This window comes from Ascaphus truei, chromosome 2, assembly GCF_040206685.1.
Source record: "Ascaphus truei isolate aAscTru1 chromosome 2, aAscTru1.hap1, whole genome shotgun sequence".
NCBI classification, from domain to species: Eukaryota; Metazoa; Chordata; class Amphibia; order Anura; family Ascaphidae; genus Ascaphus; species Ascaphus truei.
In genome coordinates, this window is record NC_134484.1 from 94,370,191 (window position 1) to 94,385,814 (window position 15,624).

The window sequence follows — 15,624 nt, forward strand, 5'->3', positions numbered from 1 at the left end:
TGACCCTACTGTCATATTACTACTATCAATATCTACCGTATTGAATAATATTAATTTTAATTGGTGATGTGGGCAATTTGCTCTCATGAAATGCTGATTTAACTCTGGAGCATAGAGTAATGTTAGGCAAATTTTACATCACTGTCAACGTGGGTGTCAGACTTTGGAAAGCAAAGGGTGGGTAGCTGTGTTTGTCCTTTTTTCCATGTAATAAGAATAGGTGGTATGATATCTTTTATTGGACCAACAAGTAGTTGAAATGTTACAAGTTTGTATACCTCAGTCAGGGTCCTTCATCAGGTAGACTTTGGAAATGCTTCAAAGTATTATTTCCTACTAGATGCAACAGGCTATAACAATCACAACACTATACTATATAATAATATTGGAGTTGTTCTATTAAGCTTATTCTCCACGATCAATGATTTTTAAACCGTTAAACAGATCTGGTCTATGGGACAATGGATGCTGAAATATAAGGCCTATGAGTCCATGGTAACTGCAGCATTGCTGAGGGAAAGCGGGTGCTTTCCCTGGCCTTAGATCGCGCGCCGTCGGGGGGCGGGCCAGTGACGTCACGGAGCACTCACATGACCGGCCCTGCGCTCCCGTGAGCGCCGAAACTAAAAAAATGTTGACCTACGCCCCCGGACGCATGCGCGAGGCCCTGCTAAAGCCGCTCTCATTGCAGCCGCAGGGGCTCACTGACAAGCCTCAGCGCCGACCACGGACTCGGCCTAAGTGAGAATGGTCAGACTTGAGAGATTTATTCCCAGAGGCAGACTTGAAGGCCTGTATGGGTACATATAGAAAATGAGATGGCAACCTTCAAGTATTGGGCCACAAGATAGAAAAGATATTTTAACTGAACAAAATACTAACTTTTATCTGAGAGACTTTGTGATGTCTATAGTTCCTTAAACTGGGATAGTGCCAGTTGAGGCACTGAAGTCAAAGGTAGGGACGATTGAGGCACTAATGTAAGTGTAATGAACACCCCTCTACAGGAGCACTGTGCCTCACTCTGTGAGATTGTCCGGCAGTCTCGCTATTTGTGGGCCGTCAGTGAGAGGTGACATGTCTGACAGAGCTGATCCCTGAGGTATGTTAGGACGGGACAGGACTGACATGACATATAACGCGCTGCAGCTCTATAGAAGAGGCATGTGCACGTGACCAGCCTCTCTGCCTGAAGCAGAGCTGTCACGTGCCCGGTGTGGGCGCTGTGCATGCGCACAGTGTCTGCGCCTGCGCGGAAGGAGAGGTCCCTTGCTCCTGACGTGCGGGTCACGTGTGACGTCAGTGCAGGAGGGTGGGGGCGGGTTTCCATCATGGCGTCAATGCAGGTGAGTGCTGCGCGTGGACTCACACCCGGACATGACCCGGGTCCGCACCTCTGACACCCGAGGGGACACCGGGACAGCGGGCGGGGAAGAGGAGGGAGGTCTGATATCACTCGAGGTCACCAACTATCTGTCCCGACACTTGTCACTATCCCTCCTATGCTAACACCAGGCTCCTCACACCTCTCCTGACACAGGTCACCTGTCACTAACCTCTCCCTTTCCCCGGTGACACTGGTCAACTTCCCCCATAGGGACACGGGTTGCTTATCATATCCCAGCCATACTTACAGTTTAACTGTCACTTAATCGGGCTTCTTTTCAGCTCTCCCCTTACCCTGGGACACTGGTCACCTGTCACTTCCCCCTCCCCTTACCCCGTGACACTGGTCACTCCCCTCTCCCCTTACCCTGTGATACTGTCACTTCCGTCTCCCCTTTGTGACACTGGTCACTTCCCTCTCCCCTTACCCTGTGACACTGGTCACTCCCCTCACCCTGTGACACTGGTCACTCCCCTCACCCTGTGACACTGGTCACTCCCCTCTCCCCTTACCCTGTGACACTGGTCACTCCCCTTACCCTGTGACACTGGTCACTCCCCTTACCCTGTGACACTGGTCACTCCCCTCACCCTGTGACACTGGTCACTCCCCTCACCCTGTGACACTGGTCACTCCCCTCTCCCCTTAACCTGTGACACTGGTCACTCCCCTCTCCCCTTACCCTGTGACACTGGTCACTCCCCTCTCCCCTTACCCTGTGACACTGTCACTTACATTTCCCTTTAACTTGTGACACTGGTAAAATTTCACCCATTCTGACACTGGTCACCTATCATCCCACCCATCCTTATACTGATCACCTGTCGCCTCATCCTGCCTCTCATCACTTGTCACTTTCCTCTTCCCCCCTCCTTGCACTGCTCACCTCTTCCCCCTCCTTGCACTGCTCACCTCTTCCCCCCTCTCACCTCTTCCCCCCTCCTTGCACTGCTCACCTCTTCCCCCTCCTTTGGCCTCGGCCATGTTTACTGCTGGTGGGCGGAGACGCGCTGAGGCTGAGGGAAAGCGGGTGCTTTCCTGGCCTTAGACAGCACGCCGTCCGTGGGCGTGTCGGCGGGCGGGCCAGTGACGTCACGGAGCTGGTTTGCCCTCATTGGGCGAACCGCTCACGTGACCGGCCCTGCGCTCCGGCAAGCGGGGAAATGTAAAATTTCCCTAAGACCTACGCTTCCGCGCACTTGCGGAAGCGTAGGCGAGCCTCTACTTAAGCCGCTCTCATTGCGGCTGTAGGGGCTCAGTGCCGAGCGAAAGCGCGCCTCCGACCGCAAGCACTAAACATGGACGCGGCCTTACACTGCTCACTTCTCCCCCTCCTTACACTGCTCACTTCTCCCCCCTCCTTACGCTGCTCACTTCTCCCCCCTCCTTACGCTGCTCACTTCTCCCCCCTCCTTACGCTGCTCACTTCTCCCCCCTCCTTACGCTGCTCACTTCTCCCCCCTCCTTACGCTGCTCACTTCTCCCCCCTCCTTACGCTGCTCACTTCTCCCCCCTCCTTACGCTGCTCACTTCTCCCCCCTCCTTACGCTGCTCACTTCTCCCCCCTCCTTACGCTGCTCACTTCTCCCTCCTCCTTACGCTGCTCACTTCTCCCTCCTCCTTACGCTGCTCACTTCTCCCCCCTCCTTACGCTGCTCACTTCTCCCCCCTCCTTACGCTGCTCACTTCCCTCCCCTCCTTACGCTGCTCACTTCTCCCCCCTCCTTACGCTGCTCACTTCTCCCCCCTCCTTACGCTGCTCACTTCTCCCCCCTCCTTGCACTGCTCACCTCTCCCCCACACTGGCACTGGTCAGCTGCCCACTGGACATTGAGATCTGGTATCTCAAACCTGAGATGAAAGCGTCAGAGGAGCCACACGTGATTTCCCTGGTTATGTTTCTTTAGTACACAGTCTAACACATTACTGGTTATAATGGCAGAACTGGTGATCATTTTATGGGGTATTTTATTGACCTCTAAAATCTGTAGCCATCCTAAAAGCATGGGGGCAGCAGAGCTGAAAAAGGGGTCGCAGAGGTCATTGGATTATGAATCAAACAGTAACTTTTGTTTATTACTTTGTAGTCCTTTTCTTCTGCTTGTGTTGCAGTAACTTTTAGCAGTGGAGGGGTTGAGTCATGAACAAAGACAGTGTATCATGGTACTGTATGATAGCACACTTTGCAATTAATCAAAGCTCCCACTTCTTGCCAAATAAAACTGCTCAATCTTCACACATCTGGCTTGGAGGGTTCACTTTCCTGGGGGGAGCGGTTGGAAATGCTTACTCTTTTTATTTATTTAGAAAATGTTTTACTAGGAAGTAATAAATTGAGCGTTGCCTTTCGTTTTTCTAGCATGCGTTACCTTGCGAAAAATGTGTTTGTTTATGGTGGCAAATAAAATCTCTGACGCTGCAGGGCGGTCTTGAGTAATGTATAATTTTATAACTAGTAGAATGCACTCGCTGATCATTTTGGGGTTCCCATTATTTACAAAAAAGTGCATGTCATTTAATAGTGTGTAATCATGCTGTAGATCAGGGGTAGGCAACTCCAGTCTTCAAGGGCCACCAATAGTTCAGGTTTTCAGGACATCCCTGCTTCAGCACAGGTGGCTCAGTCCTTTGACTGAGCCACCTGTGCTGAAACAGGGATATCCTGAAAACCTGACCTGTTGTTGACCCTTGAGGTCTGGAGTTGCCTATCCCTGTTTTAGTATGTTCTGTTTCCTGCTGGCCCCCGTGCATGAATTCTAGGATGGTCCTAGATGATGTTCCTTGCTTCTGGAGATATTAAATTGTACAACTTTGCCACAGTTTTTATTTTAGAAGACAATGGCAGTTGTCAACTTACTTGCCAGTCAATTAGGGCAGTGCTCATTTGTGTTGTTAATGGGGAAGTCACTAGGATTGGATGTCAGAAAAGTAAGTTGCAACAGTTCATTTTCCCTCATCCTTCGAAACACTTGGTTCTTTCAATGTTAAAGTATATCTGTAGAGTGGTGGACAATGTAAACGCCAAGGTGGTCATACGTAGGTACAATCATCACTTGCCAGACACGTGAGGCCTGCACCGTTAGCAGTGTCACAAAAAAAGCTAATTTTACATAATAAATACAGCTATAGCTACCTGAATATTTCAATACAAGTAAAACAGAATTGAAATTAATAATAGAAATGTTACACCTGTGCTATTACATTGGGATTATCTACTACTGTAATTATGATCAGTGTGGTACCAACATACCTTCTGGTCCCATCAATGTTAAATAAAAAAGGTATACAGTGCAGATTGCTTCTTGAATCTCTTCCTGAGCTACATGGAAGTACAGTAATTTATTGCACTAATGTATTCTTTGTGTGGCAACTTTTAGAACTTCTTTGTCCACTCTAATGTCTTCTGTTTGTGGTATTTTAATAATTATTCACGGTTATGGACCATATAAAACTGGGTGAAGGGCTTCAATTTAACTGAATGTGAATTGTGTTACAAACTTTAGAAGCCAAACAAAGTGGTTAGGAATTTTTGAAACAAGAAGTGTATGTTTGAGTAACCAGATTGCATGATAATATAACCTTGACCATTTAGTAGTGGTGCAATTCCTGCTTTAAATTATATCAAGTTTTTCTCCATGCCATGGAAACGTGACATTACATAACCCCTGGGTTGCCATGGCGATGCGTCGCTAGAAAGTTAAGGTAAGTAAAGTTCCAGAAGCCTTGCACGATCCCCGGCATTTAATTTAAAGGCCTTCAGGGAAGCATAGGGCCTCTGTTAACGCCTCGGCCCCCAGTTTGCACACCCCTGCTGGTTCTCAGAACACAGTCAATTTTTTAACTCTATAAAGCAACCTTTAAGCAGGAAACCACTGGTCTGAATGGTTTCTTTCCTACATGTTCAATTCTCCAGGGCATCAATTAAACACAAAGTAGAATTCCCAGGATGTTTCTGCTCTTTGTTGTAACTGAGGATCTGAGAATTGCTGAATTTTTCAGGGGACCTGATGAAACATTTGCATTTTGTTTCCTCAATTATTGTATGGGTTCAGCTGATTCACAAATCTGTACAAAGGAATTATTGCAAGTTGTTACATAAATAAAGCTCACAATAGTTTTGACTCGGTTAGCATTTATATTGCCTGGGAGTGGTGAACATTGAAATCTGCATGATAGAGTTTTTGAAAGTATGTATGTCTTTATTTCTATAGCACCATTAATGTACATAGCGCTTCACAGTTGTAATACGGGACAATCATATAAATAACAAATAATACAAATAACAGATCATGGGAATAAGTGCTTTAGACATAAAAGTAACATTTCGGTAGTGGAGTCCCTGCTCAGAGGAGCTTACAATCTAGTTGGTGGGGAGAACGAACAGAGACAGTAGGAGGGAGTTCTGGTAAGTGCGTCTGCAGGGGGCCAAGCTTTATGTAACGTGTATAGTATTGGCCGCAGAGCTACTCATATGCTTCTGTAAGCAAGTGTGTCTTAAGGTGGGTCTTAAAGGTGGATAGAGAGGGTGCTAGTCGGGTATTGAGGGGAAGGGCATTCCAGAGGTGTGGGGCAGTCGGTGAGAAAGGTTTAAAGCAGGAGAGGGCTTTAGATACAAAGGGGATAGAAAGAAGACATCCTTTAGAAGAACGCAAGAGTTGGGATGGCGCATAGTGAGAAATTAGGGCTGAGATGTAAGGAGGGGCAGAAAAGTGTAAAGCTTTAAAAGTGAGGAGAAGAATGGAGTGCGGGATGATATTGTAGTCATTTCTAATAGTAACTTCTGATTTTATATGGCACATTTCATTTTATATAAATCACAAAAGGCTTTCAAATAAAACTCCAGGTGCATACATGCAGCTGCTTCTGTTAGGAAACCTTATAACACATCTCTGGTCCGTCCATGAGCCTTTATGACGCACTGAACTTAAGAGAACAGAGATAAACTGTTGTTGTGTAACTACAGCTAGCTGTACGGTAATACCAAAGCAGGGATAAAGTGATGTGTGCGTACACAGTCTGGCATTAAGTTCATGACCTTGTATGGATGTTTATCTTTATTTATAGAGCTCCATCCATTTACATTGTTTCACTGCAGTAATACACATTACATAATATTATAACACATAATGGGAATAAGTGTTTCAGACATGAAAGCAACAATAGGAAAAGGAGTTCCTGTCCGAAGATCTTACAATTTAAGTGTTTGCGCACCTTGTGCTGCAGGTGCAAGTTTATGGCTCTGAACCTCTGTGTAATATGTTCGCAGTGAGGTCATTTCATTTGACTTCTACTCCAGATATGTGGCATCCCCTTGGAAATGCTTATGTATGTCTTTTGATGTTTGTTTACCATTCTGTTATCTATTCTAAATATTAATTATATCTCAACTTAGCATATTAAAATTATTATTTTCATCATTATTTTTTCTAGGCCTTTAAGTGCAGGGTAAAGTCCAGTAACAAAATACGGTTCAATAATGGTTAAAGACAGGTTACAAACATGTTATAATATTGGCTGTTAAAGTGTACTTTTTCACTAAATAAAATCTATTATAAAATTGTAATGGTTATTTCTTTTCTTAGGAGTTTGGAGGATTTGTGATATAATTTTGTACACCAGAAGTTCAAAGTGCATTGAGATTCATTACTGAAACTTCTGCCTCCGGCTTCTTCTGGAAGAGCGCAAACCTGTCAGTTCCCTTTCTTAGGCCGCAATTATACTGGCGGCACGCGCATGAACAAACTAATGAATACCAATGAAGGTGCACATAGTGCGCGCGATTCGCGTCCAGACACGTGAATTTGTCTTCGCTGCGTGACAGCCGGGTCACGTCCGCGGTTCAGCCAATGAGGGCGAACCGCTCACGTGACATCACGGCCACAACTCCCCATCACCTGAACATCGCCTGGAGCACAGTTCACATTTGCGCAAGCGACAGGCGTGCGCCACATGCATGCGCGCGGTGATTATAATCTCCGCCTTATCCTTCACCACATGACCTCTAGATGTCAGGGGTGAGCAACGGGACTGTTTATGCTGTTTCAGAAGAAGCCGTATCTGAGGAAGGTTCATTTGGAGACCTAAATATAAAGCCTGCTGATTTTTGTTTATGTAAATGTTGTTTAGTGTGCTGCTCCTCACAATATAGACCATATAGATTACACTCATCCCTTTGTCATTGTGTTCCTTTTGATATGCTACATCAGTCGCACTTTGCATGAGCCACTCTAAAGAATGTTTACCTGTCCTGGTTTGTGTATGCCAAAATGCAACTCCATTTGAATGGTAATACTTCATAAATTCCAAAGGGTTTTTTTTTTTTTTTTTTTTTTACCCTTTTTGGGGCAGTTTGAAGTAGGTGATTGGCTAAACTTCCCTTTCAAGTGAACAGCGATCGTCCGCTTCTGGCTTTGTAGAATCAGCCCCTTAGTGTATACCACGGGAGGCCAACTCCAGTCCTCAAGGACCACCAACAGGTCAGGTTTTCAGGATATCCCTGCTTCAGCACATGTGACTCATTCTTCGATTGAGCCACCTGTGTTGAAGCAGAGATGTCCTGAAAACCTGACCTGTTGGTGGTCCTTGAGGACTGGAGTTGGCCACCCCTGGTGTATACTGTATTAGAGCATAGTAAACAAAGAAGTCCGTAATGCACATCCAATGTGACAAATGTAGTTAATTTATATATTTGTTCCATCTCATAAGCATGGGTCATTTAGTTTAATCTTTTGGCCAAAACATGTTAAGCCTGCTTCAACATCAAGGCATTCTTTTTCAGCAGGTTCCTACGCTACCAATTTACATTGTTTATCTTTCGGGCATGGACCTCGACTTGGCAAGAAGTTTGTTGGCCAGCCTCTACTGGATAGCATACAATATACTATGACAGCAATACAGACATATGTTAGCTGGGGTAAACAGGTAGGAGATAAAAATGATGTGCTTTGATAAAAAAGCACATTCTGGCCCAGCTCCACAAAAGGGTGCTAAGCTTTAGCACACGTTGGCTCCTATTCATATGAATGGGAGTAAAGTCATGCTGAAGATAAGCACCCTTTTGTGGATCTGGGCCAATGGGTTATGACTGGGTTCCTCATAACTGCTTGTTGGTTGAAGTGACACAGTCTCAAAGAATGTACAAACTGATTGGAATTTATTTATTTATTTATAAATGGCATTGCAATGGAATGGCATTCTACAGAAGATTGCAGTGAACTGTTTCTGGAGTATTTTTCAATGATTTATATATTTTGTTTGGACGGCTTTGTTATATGAACATTTGCCTTTTTTGTTTTTTGTTTGCAGGGTGTGTGTACTGTAAAGTGGGGTGAAGGAATAGCTAAATGGTAAAAACAATGCCTTTTTGTAGCAGGTGAACCTCAGGCTGCGGTCCCAGTAATGTCTGTGACACGCGCGCCCGGCGGGGGGGGCGGCGCGTGCACAGCGCTAACCGCGATCTGCGGTCTGAGGGGAGAGAGGGAGCTTGCGATGGGAGGGGGCGTGGTCGGGGATTTGCGGGGGCGTGCCCATTATGTCACGCAGCTGGTTCGCCCTCATTGGGTGAACCGCCGGTGGGGGCGTGGTCACGCCTCCGTCGCAAGTTTTAAACTCAATTTCATTGAGTTTAAAAAAACTTGCAGTACGGCGCGGCTGCACTTTCAGCGTGAAGCGGGGTACTGGGCCCTTCCCCATTGAGGGGCGGTGCTTACACGCACAGCACACGCCGAGGTGTGCGCTGTAGCAGTGACTGGGACCGCAGCCTAACTCACATACCAGTGTGAGCTTTGCGCGTGACCTTGGGCAAGTCACTTTATCTCATTATGGCTCAGGCACCAAAATTAGATTGTAAGCTCTTAGGGCCATTGAAATTCGGTGCCTAGCATTATAAGACAAACATAGTTAAAACTGCAAATACCAAATATTTTAAGTATATAATATTTTCACCTCAAATGTTTCCTGGGTTTCTTAGTCTGGGTTTGTTATTTAAAGAGACATACGTAACAATGACAAGCATCCAAACCCAAATAAAATAAACCACAAGGGCAACACATCACTTCACTAAGCTCACCCACCCTTCTGGGAAAGATAATGTATTTCATTTATAAAATGTTTTACCAGGAAGTAATACTTTAAAATGAGAGGTAACTCTCAATGTATGTCCTGGGCACAGTCATGGTGACAAATACATGGTTGCATTAAATGAACAGGGTTATTCATCATATATAAAGATGACCTTGTACTCTGGCAATGGAGTGGTTACAACAGTTTATTGTAAGGTGATTAAACAAGTGACACTCCCAGTTGATTCTTGGAACAGGGAACTGGTTTGCGGGCGCGTCTTCACAGGGATTTTAGGGTATTTTTACATTGCAAAAGTGAATACAAAAACCATGTTTCATCATTCACGCCATATGCAGCCTGTCCAGAAGTGTTATATGATCTGACATCTGAAATATATCACCCATGATTTGCATAATGTTTTGCAGAAGCGGCTCCAGAAAGAACTGATGGCTTTACAAAATGAGCCACCACCAGGCATGACTTTAAATGAAAAGAGTGTTCAAAATTCGATTACACAGTAAGTAATATTAAAAACGTTTGCAATGCATCTTTCTATGTTGTCTCTGGCTAACATAGACACTTTTTTTTTTTTTTTGAGTATGTGCTCTCACATAAGTGATTTAATAGCGGATACAGGAACTGTGTGTGATCAGTGAATGATGAACATTTTATAAGTAGTAATATATTTACTGTAGGAACTATTTGCAATGTAATTTCTTTCTGCCTGCTGGAATTGTCCTGCAGTTTGATTGGCTCCTACTTGAACATTTCCCAGAGACCTAACAGAACCTGCCTGAACCTTACTAAATGTAAGTGAGAATCAGAGAAAGGTACATGAAAACAAAGACACAGATTTATTTTCATTAATGAGATATATTTTAGACTCCATGCCATTTTTAAGTGCAGTAAGGCACTTCAGATTTGTATATTAGGTATGCAAATGCACCACAAGTGGTATTTTTATTTACTGTACAAGGGAGAGTTTTTGTCACTTATTTTTTTTACCCACCATAACTTTTTTAATGTCTGGTTATACCCACTTACCAGTTTCACAGAGTATAGCCAACAACCAACCTCCCATTGATGAGACGCAAAAGGTTGAAACAGCTGTCTGTGAAGAGGTTTACAGGCTATGCACTTCTTGAACCCAGGCTGTGCTGAAAAGCTGTGTAATGTGGCAGGAATAAGCTTATAGGATAAGAAATAAAGCGTGACAGTGTGCTGTGTCCATTACCCAGAATTCCTGGCTACAGTGGAAGCACTGTATGGAAAGAGATAATGGGGGGAAAGACAGGGTTACAGACTTGTCTGACATGCAAATGCACCACAAGTGGTACTTTGATTTACTATAAAGGTATTAGATGCTAATACAGTTTTTGTTAATTATGTGAAAAACTTTGCTAATGTCTTAGTTTGTGTTTACGTTACCTATATGTGCATTATTAAAAAAACTTAAGTTATATTACTTACTAACTGCACTTTAATATAAATTACATTATTATGTTACAGCTGTTTTTTATTTTCCAGTGACATCTTGGTTCCTTCGTCCTGTATTGGTTATTTTGGAACCTAAATGTTTGTAATTGCTCTAATCTTATTTCTATCCGTTTCCTTGCAATGCATTTGTTGTTTTGATATTTGTGACAACTAGCAAGCCTTTTTTTTTTTTTTTTTAATACGATTAGTTTCATACAAATGAGTAAATATGAACAAAAATAAACCTAAATAAAATTTGGTTTTACGATTGTTGGATATTTCTGCAGCTAACCCATGGAATTGAAATAATGTGTATTTTTCCCACTCCCAGAAACTTTGCAATCCATACTGTATTTTGCCCCATGGAATTGCTGTGCTGTTGTAATGGAAACATCATGTTATATCTTCTGTTTCACCTTTAGTGATACATACATATCATAATTCACATTTGCATCATAAAAATCTAAAACCTGAATATATCTGTCTGCGTATTTAATATGCTGTGATGTAATCATACACTGGGTAGTTGGAAATCGTAAATGTCTTCATGATGCACTTTGTAGTAGCAAATAGACTTTGTTTTATGAGGGCCCACAGTAGTTAACATAGTATGTGCTCTTGGCATGAAAGGACCATGCCAGAAGATGTTGGCCCAATAATAGGTGAGGCCATCAAATTGTTTTAGAGATTACTAGAAAATTGCGAGAAAGACAAGTGGTACTTCATAGCAGAACGGCGTGGACAGAGAGCAGCACAAAATTACAGGTCACAGGGGCTGTTAGGAATATTTAGCGTATAGTGTGCTGAATAATGTTCAATTATGGTTAACTGGGGTTTCGTTTTGCCAAACATGTAGAGCAGGGATTATGAAATTGTAGTTGGTGATCCAGATGACCTTGGCGATGGACCCTCTTAAATTTAATTTTAGGTGACTTTTACAGACTAATGGCCCATCGGATTAACACAGCAGGGGTCCCTGGCAGTCACATTCAAACAGAATGTTAATCCGCTGTTAATCTGACGGGCCATTAGTCTGTCTCCAGAAATGTCACTGAAATGTTGCAGCATGTACCTGGGTCTTGTTGGTGATTGCCCCAGATTTGTTTTAGAATACTCGTCGACACTACAGTACATTTCATTCAAACATTTCAGTTACAGAAGACCAAACTGGAACATTATTAATCAAACTAATGTCAATGACATTGGCAGTGCCCATTGTCAAACATGGTTACCCCCATATTTGTTAGAGAATAAACTCTGCTTTGGGGAGCTGTTAAAGTGCACCCCCGACATGGCACAAAAGCAGGAAATACTTTTTTCATGTAATTTTTGTTTTTTTATATAAAGGAACAATCTAACTCGGGGCTCTTCAGCTGGTCAGCCCACGGGACAAATCTACAAATTAAGAGCCTTCCTGTGGCCCTTGAACATTCTGTCCTTGTAATTGCATACCAGTTAATGAAGTCTCTTCCTGCACGTTGGAAGAGCCCTGATTTACGTAGTTAACCTGACTGTTTAATGTGATCCACCCCATGGTGCCTTTTTATGGTAAGTTATATGTCGTATCTCAACAATATTTGGATAAACAAGCTGCATACTGCAGTGTAAAGCAAAGTTTTGAAAAATATTCCATATTTTTGGATACTACTAACTTTGCGTCAGGGAGGTCACATGACCAAAGCTGCACGTGGAATCAGTGAATAAAAGTTCGACATCTTTGAAAAGATAATGTATAGAAGACAGATACATTGTTGTTGATGTTTTTGAAATACCCCTGGCCACGTTTCCCTCAAACGATTAGCATTGAAGTGATCCATTAGAAGGCAAGTTTGAGAACCTCTGGTCTCGTGTTGATTTAACCACTTTATCAACCACACATCTTGCTTCACTTTTGTCATTGAAGAGGAGATAATAATCTTATCTCAAATGTCACGGATAAATAAAGGAGGCAGATTGATGTATACTCTGACTGTATAGCAGTTCAAAGTTCAAAGCCATGTGGGGATAATACAGAATGGGAGTTAAAAGACTGAGCTTTGACATTACTTAGGCCTCGGTCCCGCTGCGCTCGTTGGCGCGGGCGGCCACACGCGAGTTCCCTACCAGCAGGGGAATCCTCCCGAGCCGGTCCCGGTCCCCCCTGGCGGCACAGCGCACTACACGCTGTGGTGCGTCAGCCGCTATGGGACACAAGAAAATGGTGATTCCTAGCGTTGACGCGTCACGTGGTGTGGCTGTGAGCCAATGGGGAGGGGAGGCTTCGGGAGGAGGAGAGGCTTCGGGGAGCGGGGAGGAGTGTATGTGTGTGCCTGAGTGCATGCGTGCCTGTCTGTGTGTGTGTGTGTGTGTGTGTGTGTGTGTGTGTGTGTATATGAGTGCCTGTGTGTGTGTGTGTATGAGTGTGTGTGTGTGTGTGTTGCTTACCATCAGCAGCTCCAGCCCGAGTCCGTGGAGGGAGGGGGGGGGGGGAGTAGCGGGTCCTTCCGCTCAAGCCACGCCCCCCCCTCCCTGTCAAACCGCCCACCTCCCGCTCCCTACAGACCGCATATCGCGGTCTGTGTATGTCAGCGCCCCGCCTGTCTGCAGTGCGGGCGCGCTGACTCTGGGAGCGGGGCCTTAGCCTTACAGACTTACTGCTGTGTGCCCAGTACTGGTCTGGTTCGGTGAGCAAATAGGTCAGTTTGTGGAGATCTTTTTATAACTTTAACATTTTCTTCCCCTCCATATCAATTTATTTTGCCAGCTCCATTTATGGAGTCATGTTGCATTCATTGGGTGTTTCTGTGTCTCCTTTCACCCCTTTGGATAGTCTCTGAAAATAGAAATGAGAGCCATATTTAGAACTCCCTGGATTAGTCAGATGCCTGAACTGCAGATTAACTCTATCCCAGATGGTACCTGCCTAGAAAACACACATCATAGCTATCTTAAACTAAATATAATCATTGTAAACCGTGACAGCCAAGATCTCTAATTTTCCCAGACCTCTGTAGCCCTCTTTCCTTATGCCTAAGGGAAATACGCAGGCGACTGCACGTACTGCTGTACCTATCTGCTCACAGGAGGCCTGAACATCCACTTCTGGGAGCCTGGGGTGAGCTCTATCTCTGTGCGTGCAGCGCCTCCACCTATGAGGGATCCCAGCATTGTACAATAGCACTGCTTAGAAAATACAGCTTCTTTATCCTCTCAGAATTTTTATATATGATATATTCAGTTTATATGAAGAGCAGATTGCAGTTTTTTGTTTTTATATTGATTGTGGGAACGGTTGATTGTGTCGTTTTCGGAGTGAATTATGTTCGTTTTTGTGTTTTATTTAATCTATTCACAAGAGAGAAATCTAGTATTTCTCTAAAGAATCAATAATGTGTGTAGATTTGAGGATGTAAAGACTTTTGCTGAGTGAGCTGGCTAAACAAAGCTGCAAAGGTCTCTAAAAAGTTAGACCATAAAAACAGGCACCCTATAGTATATTGAAGCATCAGTCTATGTTGATTGCATTTTTTTTTTGCATTTAATGTTTTTACTTCCTTTTAAGAGATTTCTTCTTACCCTTTTTCCAAAGATTTTTTTTGTGTTCTGTTCAGGGGGATCTAAGAGTTTGAAATATAAAGGGTCTGGGTGGTAAAAGGTTTACCACCCATGGTAACCTCAGAATCTAGTGATTATGAGTGCCAGGCCCCATGATGTGGTGGCTGTGTCATGGGTCACTCAAAGGGTTAAATCAAGACAAATCTTCAACTGGTTTTCTCAAAGGCCGAATGAAAAAATGTTCTCATGTAACCAGTATTGAATAAGAGTCTAAACATGGTGTAGGATTTTTTTGTAACAAATTCCTTTTTATGGTATGTATATCTTTATATAGCATCATCCAGGTACATTGCGCTTTACAACAGTAATACACATGACCTAATATTACAACACATAATGGGAATAAACGCTCCAGACATAAAACAATAGGAAAAGGAGTTCCTGCCCGAAGAGCTTACAGAGACAGGAGGGTGTTATGGTAAGTGCGTGTTCAAGGGGCCAATGTCAGTGCATATGAGATGTATAGTATCAGCCAGCGGAGCACCCTATATGCTTCGTTAAAGAGGTGTGTTTTTAGAAAGGTGTTAAAAGTGGAGAGAGAGGGTGCCAGTCGGATATTGAGGGTAAGGGCAAGCCAGAGGTGTGGGGCAGTGAGTGAGAGGTTTTAGGTGGTAGTAGGCTTTAGATGCAGAAGGGGTAGACACAACACATCCTTGAGCAGAACACAAGAGTTGGGCAGCTGTTTACCGAGAAATGCATTGCTGCCCCCATCCAGAGGCAGAAAATGTGACCTTTTATTGTGCCTTTCTTTGTGTTTTTGTTTTCCCAGCATAAGGGGTTTCAGTTCAATGGTTCGTGTGTTCCCTGGAGAAAAACGGCAGCAATTTGATATTGCAGGCTGTGCAAGGTTGAAACAGCCAGATTCCTTCATTTATTATGACCTAGGGATAAAAGACTAGACAGATTAGTTCATGAAACCAGCTAGTATAGGTTTATAACCAGGTGCAATCTGCTGCTTGAAAGATTAATGCTGCGCTTGTGAAGACAATGGGATAAGTTGTTCTGAGGGCTCCAGTCCAGAAAAATGTCTCCCCAAGTGAACTTAAGTCTCTCCAAAATGTCTCCCCAAGTGCGTTCATGCGTGTGTACTGTTTCTTTAAGACCTT

General features: G+C 43.8%; 1 protein-coding gene across 5 annotated transcripts in view; it reads left to right on the forward strand.

Moving 5' to 3' along the window:
* Nucleotides 1-1,192: 1,192 nt before the first annotated feature.
* Nucleotides 1,193-15,624, forward strand: part of UBE2W (ubiquitin conjugating enzyme E2 W) — a 55,884-nt gene continuing 41,452 nt past the window's right edge. For 2 of the 5 annotated variants that reach the window (XR_012797288.1, XM_075583318.1), the window contains exons 1-2: nucleotides 1,193-1,346; nucleotides 9,874-9,965. Coding sequence is in view for 4 of the 5 variants with exons in the window: in XM_075583318.1 (XP_075439433.1) it covers nucleotides 1,230-1,346; nucleotides 9,874-9,965 (209 nt within the window). In the remaining variant the exon portion in view is untranslated. Of the gene's footprint in view, nucleotides 1,347-6,969; nucleotides 7,149-8,212; nucleotides 8,309-9,873; nucleotides 9,966-15,624 lie in introns of those variants that run through there. The other 3 variants (XM_075583333.1, XM_075583339.1, XM_075583326.1) reach the window with 3 other exon arrangements.